Consider the following 26,761-nt stretch of genomic DNA (forward strand, 5'->3'; position numbering starts at 1 on the left):
TGGGGTAGAGATAAGTAGAGTCAAGAGGTATTTTGAAGGTAGAATCCACAGGACCTGGTGATTGATTATATGTGTGGAATAACAGGGAATGACATGGTGACCACTGATGGAGTAGGTTAGCAGGGAAGATACTGGGTGTGCTATCCTGCAGAGTCTATGTGTAGCTGAACTTGAGAAGTCTACGAAACATCGAAGACAACAGTCAAATTACTTGCTGGTAAGTCCAATAAAGTAAAACTTAAGCTCCCTATTCATACTTCAGTCCGCCACCTGTCTGTCAGTTTGTCATACTATGGTGGCTTGAGTGTTGTTACGATGCTGAAAGCTATGTCACCAATATTTCAAATACTAGCAGAGTCACCAGCTGAGCTTCTAGACTAAGACAGACTAGGAAGAAAGGCCTGGTGATCTACTTCCATAAATTAGCCAATGAAAACTCTATGGATCAGAACAAAATACTGCCTGAAAGAGTATTGGAAGATGAGTCTCCTAGGTTGGAAGACACTACACAATAGCCACAACAATGATCTCAAACATACCAATGATCATGAAGATGGTGCAGAACAGGACAGTGCAATCTTTCATTGTGTTATATATAAGGTCACCATGAGCTGGAGCCTGCTTGAAGGCAACTAACAACAGTATAGCTACGAATATCTCTCGATTCCACGCCCTTCTAATCCCTACCTAGAACTCCTCTAAGCCCTCATCATCTCTTTTTAACTAATCTTCCTATTTCCTGCCTAGCCCTACTCCAATCTTTCTATAATGCAAATATGATAAAATCATTTCCCACTTAAAATGCTCTTGGGCTGTACTGTCCCATGCAGTAGCCAGTAGGCACATGTGGCTGCCGAGCACTTGAAATGTGGTTAGTCCAGATTGAGATGTGCTGTGTGAACACACACAAGATTTTAAAGACTTAATACCCCCCAATGTAAAATATCACATTAATAATTTTTATATTGATTACTATGTTGAAATGATAATTTTGGACATACCGAATTGAATAAAATATACTCTCAAAATTAATTCATCAGTTTTTTTTTAATATGGCTCCTAGAAAATATAAGGCTTGCCTTATGCTTCTACTGGCTAGTGCTCTGATAGGGTGCCCCTGTATCTGAAGGATTAAGTCCAAACTTTTACATGGTGTACAGAGTTCTTCACAGTCCAGTCCGTTTTTTGCCACTCCAGTACACACAGGGACACACAAATCACTTGCATTTCCCCACACACTCTCTCGTCCCTGCCTCTGCATGCTAGCCTGCTAATCTTGTAACTCGCTCTGGCTGATAACTCCCACTTCTTCCTCAAGACTATTATCACGTTTCCTCCTCCAAGAATATTTTCCTCATTTCTCCAAGCAGAATAAATATGGCTCCTCTATGCTCTCACAGTGTCATGTTTTAATTATACTACAGACCAGTCTTCTTTTTAATTGTGTATCCATTACTTGACTATGAACCTATGAAGGACAGAAAATGTGCTCTTTAGATCTCCAACACTCACTGTGGTACAGTACCTACCCTTTGCTGTCGTTGTTGGTTACTATCAAGTTGAGTATGACTTGTGGCAACCCTATGTGTGCAGAATACAACTGCTCCATAGGGTCTTCAGGGCAGTGACCTTTTAGAAGTAGGTTGCCAGGGTTGTCTTCCGAGGCACCTCTGGGTGGATTCAACCCACCAACATTTTCAGCTAGTGGTCAAACACTTAACTGTTTGCATCACCCAGGGACTCCCGCCTCCTCTTTAGAAGGTGTTTAATAAATGTTTGCTAAACGAAGGAATCTCTCTAGAAAATTGTTGCAATGAGCAAATATTTATAGAATTTAATAAATGCACCAATTGTGCCTTATTACTTCAAATAAGTCAATAAAATGTAACTCACTTAAGATTTAACTATGTTTAAGCAAAACCAAGTATAAATGTTTAAAAAATTATTTTTATACTTACAGATTTTCCTTCTGCCCAGATGACTGCTCCAACTCCTGTTTTATGATCCTCTGAAAGACATGGCATTTAATGCAGTAGAAATGAATATTCATTAGCTTCAGAAATGTACTCTTGCTAAAATAATAAAAACATACTTCATAAATGTAACAGTAATTCTTGGCATCTTTACTAATTATTGAAAATTATTAAAAGAAATGGTTTTAAATGTAGACTATGACAGCGAGGTACCAAATGACTAGGCGGTGTGACTGGCCACAAACGATCTGCAAGAGGAGATCATTAAGATGGTAGTGCCGCAGTCAGGCCCCTTCAAAGCTTCAGCAGAACTGAATGTAACCTTATTGAGCTCTAGTAACAAGTCAGTTTCTAAATCACTGCTCCTAACTGACATGAAATCAATTAAAAAAGAAGTTTCTGAACTAATGGATTTAGTAATAACTTCAGTGTAACAGCCATTCACAACAATCAAATTTCTCATCCAGCATTTTGTACAATTTAACCGTGAAAAGGAAACCCTGGTGGCATAGTGGTTAAGTGCTAACAGTGGCTAACCAAAAGGTCGGCAGTTCGAATCCACACGCACTCCTTAGAAACTCTATGGGGCAGTTCTACTCTGACCTATAGGGTTGCTATGAGTCGGAATCGACTCGACGGCAGTGGGTTTGGTTTCATTTTGGTTTCTGTTTTTTAGTCTCAGGAGCCATTTTTTTTGTTTCGGTCTGGGGGCAGACTAAACCTTATCAGGAGGAAAAAAATGTGGTTTTTCCATGAGCACTGGGCGGCTCCACTGCCTAGCTAAGGTTAGTTACACCAAGAGAACAGGCCTTACTGTGTCCTTTAAAAATAGAATAAATTTTTATTCACATAAGACAGATGAGATTTTACCCAGCACCAAGGTCAGGTGACACAGGAGGTAACTTTTCAAAACTCTTTTCATGTCTGTAATTTTTACAGAAATTGTTCCCGTGCCTGATCATTCACAGGGGTTTCTCTATGACAGTCACCTTCCAATCACTCAACCAAATTCTCCGGGCTCTTTGATGACTGAGTCACGGGAGAAATATTTACCCTGATTCCATAACACAGGTTATTTTAGCTCTCAATACCGTGGCTATGCCAGTGTTTCTACGTGGCCCCCAGACGACTTGCATCAGGAACACCGGGGTACTTGTTAAAATAGCAGACTGCTGGCTCTCACTGGGGATCCCCTGAGTCAATCCTCTTCAGGGAGGGGGGCAGGGCTCAGAAAATCTCATTTCTAACATGCCCCCACCATGTGATGCTTCCCGCTTAGGCATACTAAAATTTGAGAAACACTGAGTTACAATTCGAAACAGTTAACTTCCTTGGCTACCCCGACCTACTTTCATCAACACTGTGGTCGAGGAGAAAGGCATTATCCTAAGCTTTAGAAAACACCTACTCTAATCAGAAGACAGGACACAAAGAGATCAAAATCAATACTTAAACCAGACAGACAGGATGTAATGCCCTCCTACTTTTATTCCCCAAGAGTTTAAACAAATTGTATCACATTTTTGTGATCCTAAAGCATCTTAGAAATGTATTTCCAATGACACCTCTGTGGGTTCTATTTATTCATCATCCAAAAAGCATCAGCTAGTTTTAGAGCTCTGTTGTTAGAGATTTCTGGATTCATGTTAATCATATGCATATTTTTTTAATGAGATGGTTTCCTCATCTCTCAACAAGGGAGAGAGAAAGTTGTCAAAGCCAACTGAATAATGCAAAATTAACTGTATTAAAGGGATATCTAACTGGCTGGACTGTCATTATTAAATGAGATATGCATATAAATTGCCTAGCTCAGTGCCTGACACATACTAGGGGTTCAAATCGATAATTGTTATTATTCATCATCAATGAATACAGGTCCAGAATTCCTTATCTGAAATCCATTACATGAAGTTTTCTGACAGCCTGGTGCAACCCTACTTGATGGCAAAATCTAACCTGAATTATTTATAGCCCTTAATTATTCATACGTTTTCCTCCATATATGTTAATATGTTTACTTACTTGGAGTGTTAGATAAATACAGTATGTGTACCATGTCACCTTCCTGAAATCTGAAAAATTCTGAACTCCTGAATTATTAGATAAGGGACTGTGGACCATTTATCTTTGGATATACGAAGATTTCTTTTATCCATTTAACCCACACTGCTTAATGCTAAGGAAAAAAATGATTAAGACATGGTCCCTTCCCTGGAAGAGCTTACAGTGCAGTGGAGTACGTGACAGTATAGTTATGGCCTATGTGGGACTTGGGTTCCAGGTAAAAAAATCAGAGTTAAAATTAATCTTGAAAAATCTTTTAAATTGCCCATCAAGTGCATAAGCATAGCTTTATGTACAAAGCTCTGCACGATAACAGTGGATAAATTTACAATATACATACTTAACTGTACAGTAATGTAGACTACCTAATAAAGAATACAAAGTCTTTACACAGGACTGCATCTTTAAACACTGGCATCACATGCAGCATGATGAGGTATCTGCTTAGGAGATGCAAGGGGTACTGCGGTCAAGCCAGTGAGCAGCAGATGCACATCTCCCATCCTACCCTCACTCAGGGACACAGGCAGGGCTCACTCAATTCTATCAGCAAAGAGGAGGCAGTGAATTATAGCTACAACAGCTGTTGCCCATTTCTGTTTCTGCCCTTTCACAATGGGTTACAGAAAAATACATAATGTTTGTGTTGTCAAAGCCAATATACAGCCCACAAGATAATTACATAAAGTCAGACTTTCACAGTTGTTTAGGGGCATCGTACTGTTCATTAGCCCTGCTGACCATAAGAATCACCTGCAGAATTTTTAAAACACAGGCCTATTAGGTCACACCCTTAGGGATTTTGGTTTAGTAGGCCTGGGTTGGGGTCTGAGCATCTGTATTTTTATGTTTCGCTGGTGATGCTGCCAGTTGAGAACCTCCGTTCTAATGAATTTACCTCGGCCTATAGACTTTGTTTAGAATATACTGCAGACCGGGGCATCTGTATGAATTTTTCTGAAGATTTTCTTTCCATCCCCACTTTTTCTTGAAATAATTCAAAAATCCTACTATAAGCCCACTCCCCAGAAAGATCTTACTCTGTGGCCTCTCTGACCTACATTGCTTTTTTTCATTTCAAAGTTGCAGTTTATCAGGGTGATCACGATTCCACTCTGAAAAAGAGATACCAGATGCAAAAATACTGTTCCATAATTGGAAAAAGAGAGGCCATATTTTATCACAATAAATTCTCAAGTAGCATTTTCCTTTTTCACATACATACTTATGCACAACTTAGTAAGTAAAAATGTTTGATTTCTCAACTTGTTGATTGGAGACACAGCAGCAACTGAAAGAAACTGCAATAAAGAACATTACTTTGGCTCTATGTTACAGTTATTTTGAATTTGTATTTTTTATTGTTAAGGTTTTTATTAAATATGGAAGAGTTAACAAAAATGAATGGTTTTGGTCCTCTCTCCTTTTTCTCTAGGTCCCACCTCTAGGGGAAGGCTTAATAAGCAGTGAAATAATAAAGCAGCAGACAGGAGATCAGACCCATTGCTGTCGAGTTGATTCTCATAGAGACCCTATAGGACAGAGTAGAACAGACCCATGGGGTTTCCAAGGAGCAGCTGGTGGATTTTAGCTGCCGATGTTTTGGTTAGCAGCCACATGCTTAACCACTGCGCAAAAAGGGTCTAGATAATCAGGGCCTGATTTATAAACGTAGTACTGAATATAGGGTCACAAGGAATCCTTAAACTGCTCTAAGAATGAGTTGTCTACTCAAGGGTCTCACTAACTTCTTTATATGAAACAGCAAAACTTTAGTATCTAAGAATAAATGAACTCCACTGCAAACAAGACCAAACACTTCACTTCTGAGACAAATACAACCAAAAAACCCATGGCCATCGAGTTGATTCTGACTCATAGTGACCCTATAGGATAGAGTAGAACTGCCCCATAGGGTTTCCAAGGAGTGCCTGATAGATTCAAACTGCTGATCTTTTGGTTAGCAGTCATAGCTCTTAGCCACTACACCACCAGGGTTTTCAAATACAACCCAATCATCCCCAATTTATGAACTAAGTATATAACTCACCAGTTCGATATGCCAATAACCTGGCCTGAACCATGCAATGCCTTGCAATTTCTTGTGGCAAACTTTGATTGTTAATTTCATTAATCCGTTCTGGATTGCTACAATAAAATCCAAAGTGTTTAAAGTTGGGCACACTGGAAGCTACTGTGGCCAAAAGTAGGATAAGGTCTTTCATGTTTTGCCTTAGGTTGCTAAAGTACGGATTTTCACATAGGTTCTCCAAACCTATAGTCATCAGTATTTGCTTATGTATCTCTTCATTTGAAACCAAAAATAACATTTCATATTCTTTTATTCTTTCTTGTTTACATTCAGAATAAAAGTCAATGTTAGCATCCGGCAGTGCTTTTGCAATTTTTTGAATAAAGTCACACTTGTAAGAGGTCTCCTCTACAAACTGCACCATATAACACACCAAAGGCTGAAGTAAAACACACACATGAGCCCGACTATTGGACTTCAATCTTTCCACAGCTTTGGCATCTAACTTTGCATCTTCAGAACTGGAAGCCTCAGTAAGCAAACTTATTTCTGGATCAGTGGGCCAATATGAAATCCGGTTAACTCCAGCTGAAATACAAAATGTGAAAGGTAATTATCCGATACACATTACAATTCAGGGTTTTCCTGAGAAAGCTATTGTATCATGCGGCTCTACACGCCCCGATATAATACATGTCTGTTAGCAAGTCATGTGAGGATCGGCAAACTATGGCCCATGGGCCAAATTCAGCTGTGACCTGTTTTTGTACAGCTTGTGGGTTAAGGATAGTGTTTACATTTTTAAATAATTAAAAAAAAATGAAGACTATTTCATGATGAGTGAAGATTATATGAAATTCAAATTTCTGTCTATAAATACAGTTTTATTGGAACACGGCCACATCCATCCATTTACATATTATCTTTGGCTCCTTTTGTACTACAATAGCAGAGTTCAGTAGTTGTGACAGACACCATATAGCCTGCAAAGCCTAAAATATTTATCATCTGGTCCTTTAGAAAAAGTCTGCTGCCCTGACAGAGCCCATGAGAAGGCATTTGAGGAATCGCTGGTTTTTGCTAACTATGGTCCCAAAGCCTCTGGGACTATCTCAGAGCCCTCCAAGTGATCAAATGGCTGCTTTCATAAATATCACAGTCCGTAAATAATATTGTTTAGTTATATCTGGTACAAATCTACTCTGAATCTGGAATAAACTTGCATTAAAATGTTCCTATCCTCTGAATCAGCCTTCTTCTTTTTGGAAGCTATTCTAATATTCCAAATAAAGAAAAAAAAATTCATGCACGTATATGTTTAGTACAGCACTGTTTAAACTAGTAAAAATATAGAAAAAAACTAATGAACAAAAATAGTTAAATTATGGTCCTCTCCTCATAATATTATAGTTAAATTATAATATTATATTATAGCTATAGTTATCAAAAATATCCTCAAAGAACTAAAAACATGAAAAATATATTATTATATTATATATTATAGTTATCAAAAATATCCTCAAAGAACTAAAAACATGAAAAATTCTTATCATGTGATGTAGTGCCAGGGGTGACGGGAAGCAAGATTCATTTTTTTAAGCCCATAAAATTACAGACAAAACAACAAACTAGAGTAAACAATTTTCAATCCATGTGATAGAAGAAAGGCTAGTAATCTTTAACATACAAAGAAGTTTTTAATCCATTAAAAGCACATATGAATGGACGAGAATAAAGCCCCAAGAGATTCAAAAAGATATAAACAATTTACAAAAGAGAAAACAAAATTGGATAACATAGGAAAATTTTAATTTGTACCTGAGATTAAACAATGAGATGTCTTATACATAGGTAAGCACCCAAAAGTTCAACAATTTACAAATATTTTACCAAAAGGCCCCTTTGCTAGTATCTCATGTACAGTTCAAAGTAACAAATGCACTAAAAAGTCTAAGTTGACAAATGTCTATGTGTATCTACCCCCTGGTATTCCTAACTCTTCCGGTGGCTTGTACTGCAAAGCAATATGAAGGCCACAAAGCTTACGTAACAATGCTCCCCTGGTTGCATTTCACCTTCCCTCTGTTGGCGTTCTCACAATCTATTTCTTAATCAGCAGGGATGTTAAATCTTCCATCTAAGCATCTTGGCTGCTCCTAGTAATCCCGATCCAAGAATCATCTTTAGACAAACATTCAGGTACCACTGGTAAGTGCTACAAGTAGATGTCTTCACGTTGTTTGGATTCAGGACTCCTTTACACTCTTACAATTACTGAGGACCCAGAGCCCTTTCGTTTATGTGGGTTACATCTATTGATATTTACTGTACTAGACAGCTAAATTTTAAAAATATTTATTAGCTCATTAACAATAAAGAACTTATACATTAATAAACATTTTAATGAAAATAACTATATTTTCCAAAACAACTACATAAGCAAGTTAGAAAAAAAGGCCATTTATTTTTACAGATCTCTTTAATATTTGACTTAATAGAAGACAGCTTTTGATCTGTTTCAATGTCACAATATATTGTTTTCATTGAAGTATGTGAAAAATATTTGGTCTCATACAGACATGTAGTCAAAAAAGGAAAATTTTAACAGCCGTTTCAGATAATTGCGACTATTCCTCTTCAGCCCTACACAAAACTTCACCAAGGGATAGTTTCTTAAAAGTTAGTTGCAAAGTAGAATCTGAAACCGTTATCAATGAACTTTTTGTATATGACACTAAAATCCATCGCCCTATCTGCACTCTGCAGGACTCTTAACCTGTGTGGTTTTGTAACATCGTACATTGGTCATTTGGAAAATACTGGTTTACTAATTTTACAGTATTAAAAAAAAAAAATTACAATCTCAACAGAAGAGACTTCAAGTATTGGGAAGCTGTCAAGCTCATAATGGTAGATTGGATACAAGTTATTCAAGATTCTAATTTTCACTTGAAAACTCAAATTTTATCATTGGCAACAAATACTGTCCGATTGTTTTCCTTAAAATGATGGGTTTGCCTCATTCGCTATTGAGAAAATGTCTGCCAAATATCCAAATCTAAATAACTGTAGTCTGTCAGTTCATGATGTTCCAAGAAAAAAGCAGATAATTCAGTTCGCAGCTCAAACAATCCAATAAGTGCTTTTCCTTAAAGAAATCATCATACTTGGTGTCAATGATTGAATTGTGTCCCCCGAAAAAATCTTTCCCCTTGCCTAGGTCATGATTCCCTTGCATGGTTGTATGATTGTCTACCATTTTATCTTCTGATAGGATTTTCCTGTGTGCTGTAATCCTATCACTATGATGTAATAAAATGGATTAGTGGCAGTTATATTGATGAGATCTACAAGATTAGATAGTGTCTTAAGCCAATCTCTTTTGAGACATAAAAGAGAAAAGCGAGCAGAGAGGCAGGGGGACCTCATACCACCAAGAAAGCAGCACCGGGAGCACAGTGCCTGCTTTGGACCTGAGATTCCTGAGCTGAGATGGTCCCAGACCAAGGAAAGACTGATGACGAAGACCTTCCTCCAGAGCCAACACAAACAGAAACCCTTCCCCTGGAGCTGACGCCCTGAATTTTTATTTGTAGCCTACTAGACTGTGAGAGAATAAATTTCTCTTTGTTAAAGCCATCCACTTGTCATATTTCTGTTATAGCCGCACCATATGGCTAAGACACTTGGGTTTATAGCAAAAGAGCTTTATGTGCACCTTCTATTTCCTCAAGGATTTAGATTTAATAAAATTAATGATTTTTACTCTTTCATCAAGAACATTAACGTGAAACTGGCAGTGAAGATTACAAAGATTACTGTAGTGCTTTTTGGTGCTACTGCCTTGATTCATACTATGGTTTGAATGCATACCGATGGTTTCACTCACCATCGTTTTGGTGCCATCAGTGAGAATGCAGTATTACTATGACAATAGTTTTCACCTCAAGAACCATCAGGGATTCACGGGCTATACTTTAAGAACCACTGTGCTATAGAAATACCTACTTTGTAACTAAAGTAATAATAATTGTAAGTGAAGTAACTTAGCTACATCATAGAATTAAACCATCCCCCCTCCCAAGATAATAATATACAGTAAAACCTGCAAAAGCTGGAATCTGTATAAGGCAGAAACCTGTCAGAGAAGGAAAACTCAAATATTTGCCAGTCAAACGAGCGATAGAAAAGTGGTAAGACTGCACCCTTCCAAAGGCAGGGAACATGTGAGGCTCGGAAAAACAAGGCAGTCCTGTCCAGTTCCATCTCTCACAGGTTTTACTGTATAAACCTCATCTAGCATTAAAAAACCCATCTAGCATAGCAATCTTATTTATACCTGGGTCTAGTTTCTAACAACATGAAAGCAGTTCCATTGTTGGCTCTTCCTGATTTTCCACACATCATTATCTCTCTTGCCAGATTTCAATGTCTTAACTCAGAAACATAACAATCTTTTTTTTCTTTTTAATTCATTCTTCTCCCTTGACTCTAGAACAGATTAGTCAACAAATATTTTGGTTCTTTCACATTCTTCTCTTTCACTGTTGAATATAGAAATACAACATATTTCTCTATTTTCTGAACTCTATTTTATACCCTGGCTAGTGCAATATTCTACTAATCAAGCTCCCAGCCTCTAAACCTTTCCCTGTTCCAACTCAGTAACAACAACAAAAAAAAATTTTCAATTATGTTCCCTCCTGTCCCTGGTAAAATCTTCAATGGCCCCACACTGTCTGTAATAGGAATTATAAATCAACTGGACACAAGGAACAAAATGAATCCCCAATCTGTGTGGTTAATGGGGAAAAAGAGAAAAAAATGCCACCACTACCACAATACCTACCTTCTCCACTGAAAACCACAATGGAGAAACTGTAGAATCTAACAACAATCATACATACCCGCTTAAAATACTCACTCCAAGCCAGGAGGCTTCTAACCAAGTGACCATTTCTACTGGAAGTTCTTCCATTTGTAGCTCAAGGGCACTGCCCTCGCCAAAAGTCTGATATTACTCTTAAGACTCTGATGTAAATAAAAACAGTTCTTGCTCAAAACAGGCCTAGGAACTCCGATCTATAAGATAAAGCCCAAAGTCCAGACAGTTTTTCACAGTTCTCCACTAGATGCTCAACCCAGCATTATAGCTCATGTGCCACTATTCACCAGAATGATCTTCCATTTCAAACACTGACCCCTAGAGAACCTTGCTTCTTACAACTCAGTAACTTCACACATGCTGTTCCCCCCCGACCAGGAGTGTGTTCTTCCTCCTCTATGTACAAACCATCAAAATCCAGCATAAGCCCCAGCCTTTCATGATAACACCAATCTGCAGGGACCTATCAGTTACAGCCTGAATCACTGGTTTGATACAAGATAAAAAAAAAGATAATATGTTAATGTTAAATTGTTATTTTGGCCCCAAGTAACACCTTGAGGGAAAGGATTGGGAACCATATTAGTCTTTTTTTAGATCGGCCACAGTCCCTATGTACGAGACACATATTTTTAAATGAAAGAAGGGTCTGCATACTCACCTAAGAGTAAAAGAGAATCATAAACACAAAGAGGTTTAGTGAGTGGTCTGGTGTGACAGACATGGGTAGCTATACAGTTCAAATGTGTGTTCCTCCTTCCACAGTGTAGACGTTTATTAATACCCATGCAACAGTCATTGAGAGGCAGCAGAGCCTGGGAGATAGCTGCCCAGCAAGGGACAACAGTCCTACAATGGATGTGAAAAGAAGTGATGCATGCCACGTCCAGGCCAGGGTTTTTCAGAAGTATGTGTACGCCTTCTATACTCTCTTTTTTGGTCTGCCTCAGGAGGCTGAGAAGTCAAGGCCCTAGGGCATGACAACAGCATTGAGATAGAAGATGCATGGACCCATGGCTCAACCACGTGGAGAAGGGCTGCCTACTATTCAGCAACACCTGCACTGGACCATTGCATGTTCATAAATGTCATCTATTAAGCCACTAAAATTCTGGGTTTTGTTATAGCAGCTTCTTGCATTAGTCTACTAGCACACTTGAAGTCAATTAACTAGTTAGTGACACAGCTGAGACTGGGATCCATGTTTTCTGACTCTTCTTACAGTGTAGCAAACTGTCTTTAGACATGCATTTATATTTCTAAATATCTCTTTGGCATTTAGGCAATTTATTCCCACTAACTGTTCTCAGACAATGCTATTAATCTCCAACAAAGCCTTCTCTGCACTTACCATTTACAATCATTTTCAAACAAGCAGAACATGGTTTTCTGGAAAAATAAAGATCACAGTTTTTCAGCCTTGACCCATGTTTAATAAGAGCAATTTGCCCAGCATGCAAATCTTCACTAGAACAGTGCAGACCAACAATTTTCATGTTTTTCACCACCACAAGACCGGTTCTCTTCACCTATATTAAAATACAAAATAACAATTTATTAGTTACAACAGCTAATGATCATATCATGACTTACACTTGATTTACTAATAAGTTTTGTTTAGCTCTTTATCTGAATACAGTTGGAACAAAAGCACATTTCTCAATAGGTCCAAAACATTACTGAAAATTTAGTGTTGACTTTATACTAGACATTTTCTAAGCCTAGGCTCTCTTAACCCAACAATTAAGCATGTAATTGCCATTAATTTTTCCTAGGAACAACTGACTACATTTTAACCTAGTAAAGGGCAAGAACGAAGTCAGTCTGACTTGTTTCTAGATACGTCTCATCTAGGACTATTCAGTGTTAAGCTTCTAGACAGTAATTGAGACAGAACCCCAACAGTGCTGGCTTCCTCCCCTACAGTATTGTATTGCAAAATCATTTTCTTTGCTGGGCTCCACCCACTCAGGTTTGCATTTGAATTTGTTTTTCTTGGAATTATATGTAAACCCCATTGCGCCTGCAAGTAGTATGATATTAAGAACGTTGCTGAGGTAACTCATATGAACTCCCTACTTGTAAATCCCTTTAAAGGTAATTTACTTGCCTGCCCTTGGCAAGCAGCCTTGGCAGAAATAGCTCTGACTGACTCCATTTCCTTGTACAATGAAAAAAAGGTGCCTTTCTTGCTCTCCCACCTAGGTCTCTCGTTTATTGGCCAATATGAGTCATGCCAACTAAGAACCTAGGGTTTCCACCCGGTAACATAATAAAGAAAATTTCTGAAAACCTTCTGATTCTATGTATGGATAAGTGAAGTTCAGAGAGTTTACATGACTTTCTGAAAGACCCAAAGAGGTAAAAGGCAGAGCTAAAGCAGAGATCATCTTAAATTTTAAAATATTTTAAATGTTGACTAAAATAAAAGTAATTCTCAACTCCTTTCTAAAAACCAGCTCTACCAGTCTTTAGCAATATGGCAGTTAGACTAACATGGTTGGGTCCCACCTACTACAAATACATACATAATTTATAACAAAGAAAAATGTTTTTAAATGCACAGTCGGGTTCAAAACAAAGGAAGAGAGACTCTGAGAAAGGAAGAGGAGTCAAAGCCAGAGCAGTAAGTCTGAGCTATCTTAGCATTACTCCACAGGTAGGAGAGTGGTTAATTCAGATTTGAATCCTGAAGGCCGGGATTCCAAAGAGTTCTAATGGATCTCTGTCTCTCTCTTTTGTTGTAAAAATACATACAAATAACACAACATTTGCCAATTTGACATTTTTCACTCATACAATTCAATGGAATCAATTACATCAATCATGTTGTACAACCCTCACGGACATCCATTGCCATAGTTTCCATCCCCATCAACAGAAACTCAATGGTAGCTAAACAAAGATTCCTTCTCTCCCCTTCTCTCCTGCCCCTGGCAAAATCTTCAATGGCTCCATATTATCTAGAATAGAAATCATAAGTCGGTTGGACACAAGTGATAAAATGAATGCCCAATCTGTGTGCTTAACCTGTGATCTCTATATGTTCGACTATTCTAAGTGTTTCATTTAGCAAAATCATACACTGATTGTCCTTTCATGATTGACTTAGTTCATTCAGCACAATGTTTTCAAGATTCATCCACGGTGTAGCACGTATTAGGACTTCATTTCTGTTTACGGCAGAGTAATATTCCACCACATGTATATACTACATTTGTTTTGGATCTCTCTTTGAGTCAAAGTTTTCTGTTACTTTGAGCCTAAAGCATCCTAACTTAACACAAACACTAAAAAAAAAAAAAAAAAAAAAAGCTGGTGTTACTATATTATTTCAGATAAAGCAGACTAAGGTAAAAATCAGTTCTATATAAGGCACAAAATAAGTCTACCCTGTTTTTGCAGGCAAAAGACTGCAGTAGCCAAAATGTAGGCAAAAGTCTCAGGAATATACACCTGATCCTTGTGTTCAGCACTGATTGTTGCAACCGGAGGAAAACTTAGGCTGAGAATTGGGTATCCATTATTACTCACCCCCTTCCAAAGGCATTTTACTCTATAGTTACCCCCAATAGAATGTATCTGAAATCACTTTAAGGATCAGACCAAAGGTATATTAACTAAAATAGTCAAGTTTCAATTTCAGTCGTTAGTATAAACATTTCAAACTATGGAGAATGATACAGTGAAATGCCTAAAAACAAGGAATAGAGAAGGTTTTATGGAATTCCCTTTCTGAGTCAACCAACGATCTCCTAAACTATAAGGAGATTTAAAAAGGAATATAAAAATCTTTCCCTTACAAAATACATATCTAAGAATAGATCTAAAATACTAAAGATCTCCAGTATCTACACTGAGTTTTAAAATAAGCTTTAAACTTATCTTGAATCTGTGAACTCTTTTCCTCTTTCCCCTTCCCTATCTCAAACTCCTTAGGAATTTGATCTTCCTCAAATACAATGTGTATGTTATTATCTACTTCTGAACAGTTTTGGCAAGGTTTTAAAAAATTGTCACTTTGGAAAAGAATGATGATGTCTTATAGAAAAATCCTGGTGCTAGAGCTCATTTTGTTGTTGTTGTTGTCATGATACGAATGCTGCCTGATTGCACTGAACTGTGACCACTGGAAATAGCTGCAAATTAATGATTTTAGCCTTAGATTTTCTAAGTAGTTAAGCAGATAGAAATAAATCCAGAAACCCTCACCTGAAAACACTTTTTTTTTTTTAAAGTGTGCCTAATATGGGAAGCATACTCACCAATTTATTTTTTATTAGAACAATCATTTAGGCCAAGTTTATTTCTCATCTTCCTGTCCTTTTTATCTCACGAAGAACTAAACCCTGTAATTTTTTTTCATTGCTTCTAAATAAGGCTAAAATATCAAGTTTGAAACAAAAATGTTTCCATCTCAGACATAAATAAAAGCCTAAATTGCATTCCATTTTGGCACTTGCGCTTACTGTAGCCCACAGAAGACTAAATCCTTTCAGTGAATCACTGTTCTTGGTCCTGATTTTGCTTCACCTCACTATCACCTTGGCAAGTTGTCTATGTAACCCTAGTCACAGAGTTTCACATTAAAACATGGGTTAAAGGGGACAGCTATATTGTATATGAACTAGTACATTTACTTAAATGGTGGTAGACTTTGTTTGCCATTCTTATAACGAACACAGCTGAACATTTGAGATAAATTATTTCTATATTCTTGCTAGGTATTTTAGAGACTCACCCTCTGAACTAATTAGGAAATCTCCAGATATATACATCAGAATTGTCAAGGTAACAATTTTCCAAAATACACATGTTTAGGCCCCATTCCAGACCCAGTGAATTAGAATCTCTGGAAAACTCAAACAATGAAAGTACCAAGGAAATACTACGCAATATTAAAAAGAACAAGGTCCAACTTGTCAGGTCTGGGCTTTGATTTGATACTACTTACAAGCTAATAAGTTAGTCTGCTCCTGTTTCATGAATACTGGCAGAAAACATGATATTCCTGGGTCAGAGACAAAGGACTTTATTACAGCAGAGCAAGCAGTTGAGGATCGTATTTGTGGTGGTTCCCCTTGCCTGCCAGGTGCCACAGGGACAACGCAGATGGGCCCAGATGGATGCCTGGACACCCTGTGGGTTGTGTTATAGGAGAGGAGCACCAAGCTTGGGGATCCTGCTATTTTATAATAAGCAGTAAGCAAACTTGCTATTTATTCTAACGGGAGACATTGCCTCATGCCTCAAGGTTGCTTGTTGCAAACGTAACTCTGAGAAACGGCCAGGTAAAAAGCTGTCAGGCATATGAGACTATGAGAGCAACTCCTGTCTGGAGGCGAGATAAGGCGGAGGGGGATGGGAGCTGGTTGAATGGACATGGGGAATACAGGGTGGAAAGGAGGAATGTGCTGTCTCATTAGAGGGTGACCAGCTAGGAATACATAGCAAAGTGTGTACAAGTTTTTGTATGAGAGACTAACTTATTTGTAAACTTTCACTTAAAGCACAATAAAATAAAAAAAAAAAGCTGTCAGGGCCTTGCATTCTTGGTACATACAGGAGGATGCGTAGGAGCATCAGACAACCAACACAGTCTATCTGAACTAATAACGGAAGATGTTAACAGTTAAATTTGATGAAGAACTGGATGGTGTCCGGTTCTACAACCACATACAGGGATCACAACAGAGAGTCCTGGACAGAGCCGGAGAAAAACGTAGAACAAAATTCAAATTCACACACACACAAAAAAAAAGACCAGACTTACTGGTCTGACAGGGACTGGAGGAACCACTGAGACTAAGGCCCCCAGGCACTCTGGTAACTCAGAACTGAAACCACTCCCAAAGCCCACTTTTCAGACAAAGATTAGACAGACCTATAAAACAAACAATGACACATGTGAGGAATGTGCTTCTTGGTTCAATGAAATATAAGAGGCCAAATGGGCAAATCCTGCCCAAAAGCAGTATGTGAAGGCAGGAAGGGGCAGGAAAACTGGGCAAACGGACAGAGGGAAGCCAGGGTGGAAAGGTGGAGAGTGCTGTCACATTATGGGAATTTCAGTCAATGTCACAAAACAGTAAGTATTTTTGAAACTAACTTGAGCTGTAAACCTTCACCTAAAACACAATTAAAAAAAAAAAGTTAAATTTGAAAATAAAAAAAAAAAAAAAAGATGCAGGAGTATATGTATAGAATAATCCCACCTATATTTTTTTTAAAGCTGAGATATAGTCTTGTAAGTACACAGCATATTTGTATAAGAGTATATACTCCCTTGTAAGTGGGAATGCAGAGCTTTTATACCATTCTTTTTGTTTTGTTACTAGAAGCGTGCATTTTTTTTTTTCTTAAATCATAAAAATTCACCTGTTTTTTGTCAGTAGGTACTCTGGCTCTGTCTTCATTATCTCCTAAGGATCCATGCTTTCCCTCTTCCTTCTTCTGATTAAAAAGAGGTTAAGTTAAAAAAAAAAAAAGATCAGTGCCTGAGACATACGATTAAGTCAATTTTTTACATTTAAAGGTGAGTTTCCTTGGCTTTGGACATATTAATTTTTTTTCCCTGATGGAATTCTGGATTAGCTTCCCACTTTGTTCAGGATCAAGTCTGACTACTTAACCTAGCAAAGAAATGGAAAAAAAAAAAAAACCACTGCCGTTGAGTTGATTCCAACTCATAGCAACCCCACAGGGTTTCCAAGGCTGTAAATCTCTACAGAAGCAGACTGCTACACATCTTTCTCCTGAGGAGCTGGTGGTGGTTTCAAACCACTGAACTTTCGATTAGCAACCAAACGCTTTAACCACTGTGCGACTAGGGCTCCTTAACCTAGTAAATAAAGCTTTTATAATCTGGTCCCTGCAGACTTATCCAAGAAATAGAAGAATTGGAAATTGTGGTCAGAAAGTAAAATTCTGTAGTTTAAGATTTCAGAATTGGAGCCATTTTGGCAACAAAAAATTCAGAGTGTGGCCATGACTATGAGTAACTGAAATGGAACAGAGAAAAACTAACTGAATTGAGACCAAAGAACCATGTAGAAAAGGTATTAGCCATGGATTGTGGGAGGCACATAACAACCCTGGGAACCTGTGACTATGTTATATTACATGGTGAGGAGGAGTTAAGGTTGCAGTGGAATTAAGCTGACCTGAAAAATAAAGGCATTACCCTAGATTATCCAGAGGGGCCCCAATATAATCACCAGGGTCTCTGTAAGTGAAAGAGGGGGGCAGAAGAGTCAATGCCAGTGTGATACAGCGTGAGGAAGACTGAAGCAGTCTTTGCCGGCTTTGAAGATGGGAGCGATCTATGAGCAAGGAATATGGGCAGCCTCTAGAAGCTGGAAAAGGCAAGAAAATGGATTCCTCCCTAGTGCCTCCACAAGGAACACAGCCCTGCCCGACACCTTGATTTTAACCCAGTGAGACCCATTTCGGACTTCTGATCTCTAGAACTGTAAGATAATAGATCTGTGTTGTTTAAGCCACCAAGTCAATGGCACAATTCTTGTTATTCATGGTAATTATGTGTTACACAGTCCCCCCGAACGCTGAATCGGTAAAGCCCTCTTCAACCTCGGCTGAGAATTTTTTGCAGCTCCTGCATGCACATGCGTGCGGATGACTATGTCAACGCCCATGGAGTATTTTTAGCAAATAGGTGAATTATGGACCTGGAATCCACATATAATGACGGTCAACTGTAACTTGTTACAGCGATAGGAAATTAGTCCAGGGATGTCCATAAATCTCCCCTAAAAATGAAACCTGAAGTAGGCAGAAAGCTTTGAGTCAGGGGCCAAATTCCTTCATTTATCAAATCAACAAGCATGCATTGAGCCCTGGCTATGCGCCAGCCACAGTCAAGCTGCAGCCCTTATACAGCTTATGGTTTATGAACACAGGAAAGTGACTAAGAAGTTGGTAGACGATTACGCCAGGAAGGGATTAAGGGTGACAGAACAGAGTTTTGTAAGCCCCAAAGTTAAGTGGGCTATTTATCAATTGGTCAAATTTCAAAAGTGGCATTGGGAAACTTGGTGGATGTTGACTTCTTAGTTTTATGAAACAGGTGCTGGATGCTAGAAAAGGAGCAACTGGCAAGGAGAGAGTACAAGAAAAATCAGGTCCTGGGAATGAGGTTTCTGTCCAAGCAGAACAGAAAACGGAGGGAGTAACGTGTTGTTAGTGAAATGGTGGCAGTGAGGGTGGTGGTAGTGGTGACAATTTGTGTGAGTGATAGTAACAACAGTAACTAACATTTCTTGAGTATTTACCACGTATTGGGCCCTAAATTAGAAACCTTGGTGGCACAGTGGTTAAGAGCTACAGCTGCTAACCAAAAGGCTGGCAGTTCAAATCCACCAGGCGCTCCTTGGAAATCCTACCAGGCAGTTCTACTCTGTCCTATAGGGTCGCTATGAGTTGGCAGCGGGTTTGGTTTGGTTTTTTGTGGGCCCTAAATTATCTCATTTAATTCTCACCACTTTATAAGGTAGCTACTATTGTTCCCATTTTACAAATGAAGAAATTGGGATGAGAGAGATAACTCAACCACGGTCACACAGTTAAAAAATGGTTATGCCAGGATCTAAGCCCAAAATCCATTGTCTTAACCATATGTTACATTATTTCTGTCCTAGAAAAGTAGAGTAACGACCTTTAGCATGAAAATAAGGTACCAGAAGACACAATGGGAAGAGCTGAGGAGGGGGAACAATATGAGAAATGTACAGAAAAGTGAGAGAACAACGCAGTTATTCAAATTCTTACATCTAAAGTAATATTTAGGCAATTTCGAAAAGCCTAACAAACTAAAATGAAAACTAAGAACCAGCAGAAGAGAGAAATATTTTAATATAATAGTTATTTCCACAGTGCTTGATTTCTACACCAAAATTTTTAATTCATTGTGTTTTCCCCAGAAGTTTTGTAAATACTCTGCTCAAAAATACTTTCTTTCTCTCCCATTCATTTATCTAGGTTTGAACTGAATTCTTAGAAATTCTTAGTCTTTATACTCAATGTATACCTTGCTGAACAATCCTTAAGGAGCACCCATACACTATAAATATTTCTCAGCACTGACAAACTCAGGGGCCAGTTATATTTGGAAGTAGTTCTAAGTTAATAATACACTAAAGCCAATAAATATTACAACTGACATGTCCAATAGTAAGGTAATAGATATGATATAAGGAACCTTGGTGGTGCAGTAGTTACGTGCTCAGCTGCTAATTGGAAGGTCACAGTTCAAATCCACCAGATGCTCCACGGGAGATAGATGTAGCAGTCTGCTTTCGTAAAGATTACAGCCTTGGAAACCCTATAGGGCAGTTCTATTCTGTCCTATAGAGTCGCTATGAGTTGGAGTCAACTCGATGGCAAGGGGTTTAATGTGGTACAGCCATGAAATGGACTGTCATGTAATTATTACAATGATAATAACAAACATATATATAGAATTGGAATTGTGCTAGGTACTATTCTAAAAATTTTACACATACTAACTCTCATAAAGTCTCATAAAAGTCCCATGTAGTATGTACTACTGACATTCCATTTTACAGATGAGGAAGCTGACACAAAAAAGTAATGGAACATATGTTACACAACTAGTAACTTGTAACTAGGGTCAGGAACTGAAGCCAGGCAGCCTGGCTACAAAACCACTGGCCACTTTTAAACCACTAGACTAAGTGGCCCTTCCAACGTTAATAATTACATTACAGTGTAAGCATTTTCTTATGTTAAATCAGAAGGGCAAGATTCAGAATGAAATGATCTCAAATAAGTAAAAGAAACAGACAAAAAGACTAGAAGAAACAATACAAAAATGTCAATAACCTGTAGGCGGTAGAATTATGATGAAATGTTATCTTCTATTTCATAAATAATAAACATGTATTACTTTAGTAACCCATAAAAAATAGTTTATTTCAAAAAGGCAAAAGGCTGGTAAAGTGTCAAAAGCAAAATTCCAATATGATTACAAGTCAAACTGCATCCCTAGAGTTTCTGTAACTTACTTTGTATAGCAAAAGCAGAATAAAGACTTTTAATTGAAACTTATCACTGTAGCTTAAAGAACATTTTTCTTCTCTTGATAGGGAAAAGGTCTTACTGAATCCTATGAACACTATGTACAATTAATGCTGGAAAACTTATACTACAGAAAAAGGTAAAAAATATGAGGCACGAAAATAAGGTATCATTTTAAGAAATTTAATATTTCTACAACTATAAACACAATGGTGACATACAAATAAAATCCAGGCGTATTCCCTATTGAATAATTAAAAACTACTAGCATGAACACTGTAGTAGTATACAAAACACCAAACACAAAATTATATTTCTGCTATGACTGAAACAACCTGCAAAATTACATGTGCACAGTTGGGAGAAAAAGGGAACCCGCGAGCAGGAAGAGGCATAAATAGTATGACTCTTTTTAAATGTTGCAGGTAACACAGTAGGCTAAGTCTTCAATTCTAATAATGTCTGCACAATAAACAATACTATAAAGAGCAGAGTACAACACGCTCCCTCTCGTCTTGTGCTCCTCCCCCACATGATCATTGGTGTGGCTTCTTTGCAATGGCCCTGACATCAGCAGAACTAATGACATTACCACCCACTTGTGTTACTGACGAGAAGCCCTGGTGGCGCAGTGGTTAAAGTGCTTGGCTGCTAACCAACTGCTCCGCAGTTTGAACCCACGAGCCGCTCCATGGGAGAAAGATGTGTGGCAGTCTGCTTCCGTAAAGATTACAGACTTGGAAACCCGAAGTGGCAGTTCTACTATGTCCTATAGGGCCACTATGAGTCAGAATCAACTTGATGGCAGTGGGTTTTGGTTGTTATTAACATTAGACATATAAGTTGTTGACAACCTACAAATAATTACGTTCTAAATATTTGGTAGATTTGCGTTTCTTGAAATTTAAAACATGTTTTCTCATATCAACAATGTCAAGCTCCCAAGCTAACCTACACAGGCCTGTTAACCCTTAAATAATCCTAGTATTCCTAGAGTAATCCTGAGGATCCCCCAGGCCAAGTGTCTGGGTCCCACGGAGTGAGCATAAGAAACAGAGGGAGAGGCCTACCTAAGACCTTGGCTTGACAGCTGTGCCCTATCAGATATGGGCGTGGGAGTACAGCCACAAAGACACTAATGCAGAAATGAATAGCAGGGCAAGCTCCCCAGGAGATACGTGAGATAATCTTTCATGTGTATTGAGCAATCGTTTTTTTCCAGGTCAGCAGGCACTTCTAAAACACAGATTTGTTTTGTTTTGATACCTTTGGTGCTCATTTCTATGTCTGCTATAACTTTTCAATTTAAAATGCTTAACTAGACATGGGTATGAGTCAGAGGATTTCTCAAAAAGATTTCAAATAAAATAAACTTTAAAAAAAATAAAAAGAATACTGATCGCTTTAATTTACAAAACTTCCTTGGTGCCTGCCAAATGAAGGACCAAGATGCCAGGAAGACTGTGAGTCACTCTGGGGAAACCTGGAGTCACAAACCACATCTTCTGTTACACAAGTTAGAAAGATGCATAAAATCTTGTTACTAATGTACTTTTCTAACCCTGAAATCTACTTGGCACTATTTTTATGAAAATGCTAACTGAAAGCCTCATTCTCAGTTATTTCCTCAGGCTACACGGTTTTTTCTATAAAGTATGAAACAGTAGGCTGTATATTATTTGCAAACACACTTCAGGAACTAGTTGTCCACTGACTTGATTCCTGATAGACCTTAAATATCACCTCGTGCCTGTCTGTCTAAAAAGAACACGAGCTGTATTCTTACTTTAGATACATAAATAGATACATACACACACACATCCATTAAGATGAGGTCAAATTTGGATACTAAAAACTAAAAAAACTTCTTCAAAATTAGTACTCATGCCCATTTTTTTGAAGCCTAGTTTATTAATGAACTTTTTAAAAGTCTTGAATATCTAAATATTTGCTTCTAGTACGCCTCTTTAAGATAAATTTTATCTGCAAAAAAAAAAAAAAAAATTAAAAAACCCCACACCTCGGAAATCTACTTACATAAAATAACACTAAACAATTAAGAAATAGAAAGAATAAAAGAACTTCACAATCCATTGAAGGAAATGAAGAACTTTTTCAAAGCCATGAATAAAACATGGAACCAGGGTGGGAATGGAGGGGTGCTGAGAAATGGGAAAAAACAATGCCTAACATTTTCAATAATGTCTTAATAATTACAGAACATTTGACACAGGAATTGGGGAGAAAACTACTCTAAAAGGCATCATTTTTTCAGGGAAAGTGAATTGCCTCACTTCCTGTTAAAATTCCTCAATGCAATCCCAATAGTTACAGAACAAAAACCTAAACCCCTTCCAAGGCATACCGTGCTTTTTGTGATCTGATGTCTATGATCCAAGCTTCTATCAGTCCCCTCCCTCCACCTATGCCTCTGGCATGAGGACCTTAAGTTCTCTCACTTCTCCCTGTCTTTCTATACGTAGATTGTCTCTGCACATGGCAAATGCTTAAACAAAATTAAAAATTTGGAAGGAAAGTATCAAAATGTGAACAGTGGTCAGAATGGTCAGAAGTCATGGGTATTTTTTCCCCTTTCACCCTTTGTTTGGAAAAAATGTCTTAAATGCTTAACTTAACATTATTTTGCATAATACGACCTTTGGTAATGAAACACTCTAACTTCCAAATCTACCAAGCCAAAATGGTGAGCACCCAGCACCATGCCACCCCCAAGAATGGAGGAAATTTATGAGAGCGTAGCATCTTGTCAACCTAAGGGTGGTAGAAAGAAAAGATGTGGAATGTACACACTTCCAATACACTGGCTTTTAAATAATTATTCTTACTACACGTTCCTAACCTATATTGGTCATATCTTTCCAGACGATCAGAGGCTACTTACTCAGAACAAGAAACCAATCAGCACTCAAAGATTACCTGTTATAATAGATGCTTAAGGGGTATACCAAGTAGCATAAGACATGGTCTCCATAGGCAATTTACAATTTGGTGGGAGATGAAAAACTAGCTAGATGAAACATCAACAATATAAACTGAGTGATAAAGTATAATCTCATTGGCCAAACCAATATATAAAAAATACCATTAATACCTGATAAACACAGCACAGTTTGAGAGTAACTATTCTATTTTAGATAGGAAAGATGAGCTATTACAGCTATGAGTTACAGATACCACTCTAAATTTTAAAAACATTTTTTAATTCTTATGATTTGTTGAGTTTGTTTTTCAGTGTGACAGAAACTGGAGCAATCAAATTTTAGGCTTAAGGGGAAAAAAATCTAAGGAAACAAATTATACCTGAGATTTGTGCCTTTGGTTTTCTGTGGCTGGGAAGAGTTCCATCCAGAGACTGAGCAGAGTGAAAAGGTTGACTTTAGAAAGCCTTGGTATATGACCTACAAAAGAGAGGGAAAACGCTTCAAAATTTTACCCATGATGAACATAGGAACTTCTTAGATCAAGGCCACTTGGGTGCTGGCCACTGAGCTCAGCTGCTGTAGGAGGAGACAGAAAAAGGACCAGAGGACAAGAGAACCAGGGAGATTTCTTGGAAGACCGGCTTTCACTCACTTGCAGTGACCTCCTGAAGCACTTTGCAAAGTTGGGCCGTCTTTCTCCAGCCCTCATTTGGCAGAAGAAAAATGGCACAACTGATAAACACAGCTCTGGGAACCATCTAAAGGAAGCTGTGAAAAGTCCCTGCACCTAACGTCGTCGTGAAGCAAGCTTTTCGGGGCGGGGGGCGCGGGATGGGGGGAGCTGTGATGACGCCTGGCTACAAGGCCAGTGATTAGAACGAGGCACTAAAAATTCGGTGACCCTGGGGGGTCTGTTGCCTTTGAGTTGTGGTGTTGGCAGAGAATACTGAATACACCATGGACTCCCGCAAGAACGAACAAACCTATCTTGGAAGAAGTACAACCAGAATGCTCCTTAGAAACAAGGATGGCGAAACTACGTCTCACATACTTTGGACATGTTATCAGGAAAGACCAGTCCCTGGAGAAGGACATCATGCTCGGTAAAGTATAAATAGGGTCAGCAAAAAAGGGGAAGACCCTCAATAAGATGGACTGTCACAGTGACAGCAACAATGGGCGCAAGCATAACCACGGTTGTGAGGATGACGCAGAACCCGGCAGTGTTCCGTTCTGTTGTATACAGGGTCGCTATGAGTCGAGCCGACTCGACGGCACCTAACAATTCGAGGGTCAAGCAACTGAAATATAGGAAAGCGCCGCGTGCGTTTAATTCGGCAATCTAGGAACAGCGCGGTTTGGAGAACTCCCTCAGGCTCGTTAATTCTCCCAGGTCCCAGCTCTAGGTTTCCGGAGGAAAAATAAAGAGGTAACTACCGCGGCTCCCAAAACCGGTGCGGCGAAGCCGAGGGGCCCCGGGGGCAGAGGTGGGACGCGCCCAGGGCCGGGACGAGACATCCAGGAGCAGCAGGGCAGGCGAGAAGGGGCAGGCGGAGGACCCGGAATTAAAAGGCGGGAGCGGCAAAGGGCAGAGCGAAGGGCTGTGGTGGCGGAAGCAGGGTCGGGGCACTCACCGGTCATACTGCCAGTCTGGGTGCTGACTGACCGCCCGGCGCCCGCGCTCTCCAGATTTTGCATCTGCCCTGCTTCTTTCATCCCAACCCTAGCGGTCTCTGCTGCCCAGGAAACCGCTCTCGGTTAGGCATGATTTTGGCCCCAGCGGCTCCCCGTCTCGCCTCCTCACCGCAACAGTAAAGCAACCGCCAACTCAGCGCAGCCCGCTGTCGTAGCAAGCCTGACCGCCACTTCCGGGCGCCTAGTGCGACGTCAGAGCGGGGCGTGGCGTAGGGTTCTCCTCAGGCGGCCGGCGAGTGGGTGTCAGGCGCTGAGGTATAGATCGTTTGAGGCTTGTATTTGGCTGTCTTCGCTGGCTTTGCCAAAGTCGGGTCACTTGAGGCAGTCTTGGCTTGGGGTCCCGAGTTGCGCAGACTCTGATGGGGCGATGAGGACTGCGCGGAGTTGAGAGGTTTGGTCGGAGAGCGAAGGGGAATTGAAATGGAAACTTGCCACATTCTGTCAGGGTCAAGGTCTTGGGAGAACCTGAGGTGAAGGCAAAGCTGGAGCAGGGCTCTTGGCCGATCCCGAGCTACTCAGTGCCAGGGACCAACCTAGGGACGTTCTGCTTCTGATTTAAGAAGGTGGAACCATGGTTGTGAGAAAGGTGAGAGTAGAAGAAAGTAGCAAGTAGATCCTGGAAAATATAAGAGGTAGCCTGATGTGAATTTTGTGTCCAGGACATTGTTTTTTTAAGTGTCCCAAACCAAAAACCGAATCCGTTACCCAATTCTGACTCATAGTGACCCTGTAGAACAGTGTAGAACTGCCCCATAGGGCAGCCCCAAAGAGAGATTGGTGGATTCTAATTACCAGCCTTTTGGTTAGTAGCCAACCTCTTCACCGCTGCCACCAGTGCTCCTTCCAGGCGTGACTCAAAATGAAGCCCTTCCCTCCCCAGTGATTCAACCCATTTTCTGTCACCAACTCTGTTAACTACAGACAGACAAAAAAGCAAGATAAACTGCTCCCAGACTATTTAAACAAAGGCTGGATATTACAAAATTACAACATTGTATAAAGGACTGAGTGAGATCTGCAGTGTTGATGGGTGTGGATGTGGTTCATTGATTTTCACTGCTATACAGGTAGTCCCCCAACTTACAACTGGGTTCCCTTCCAAGGACTCCAT

At 39.2% G+C, this 26,761-nt stretch overlaps 1 protein-coding gene across 3 annotated transcripts in view; it reads right to left on the reverse strand.

Annotated features, from left to right (window-relative positions):
• Positions 1 to 25,815, reverse strand: part of CDADC1 (cytidine and dCMP deaminase domain containing 1) — a 66,850-nt gene extending 41,035 nt beyond the window's left edge. The window contains exons 1-6 of one of the 3 annotated variants that reach the window (XM_049853022.1): positions 25,590 to 25,815; positions 24,335 to 24,432; positions 17,336 to 17,407; positions 12,309 to 12,486; positions 6,091 to 6,660; positions 1,959 to 2,008 (exon numbers count right to left, since the gene is read on the reverse strand). In XM_049853022.1, coding sequence (XP_049708979.1) covers positions 1,959 to 2,008; positions 6,091 to 6,660; positions 12,309 to 12,486; positions 17,336 to 17,407; positions 24,335 to 24,432; positions 25,590 to 25,671 — 1,050 coding nt within the window. In that variant the 5' untranslated portion in view covers positions 25,672 to 25,815. Of the gene's footprint in view, positions 1 to 1,958; positions 2,009 to 6,090; positions 6,661 to 12,308; positions 12,487 to 17,335; positions 17,411 to 24,334; positions 24,433 to 25,589 lie in introns of all 3 variants that reach the window. The other 2 variants (XM_049853021.1, XM_049853023.1) reach the window with 2 other exon arrangements.
• Positions 25,816 to 26,761: the final 946 nt, after the last annotated feature.

The sequence above is a fragment of the Elephas maximus genome, chromosome 14, assembly GCF_024166365.1.
Source record: "Elephas maximus indicus isolate mEleMax1 chromosome 14, mEleMax1 primary haplotype, whole genome shotgun sequence".
Classification (NCBI taxonomy): Eukaryota; Metazoa; Chordata; class Mammalia; order Proboscidea; family Elephantidae; genus Elephas; species Elephas maximus.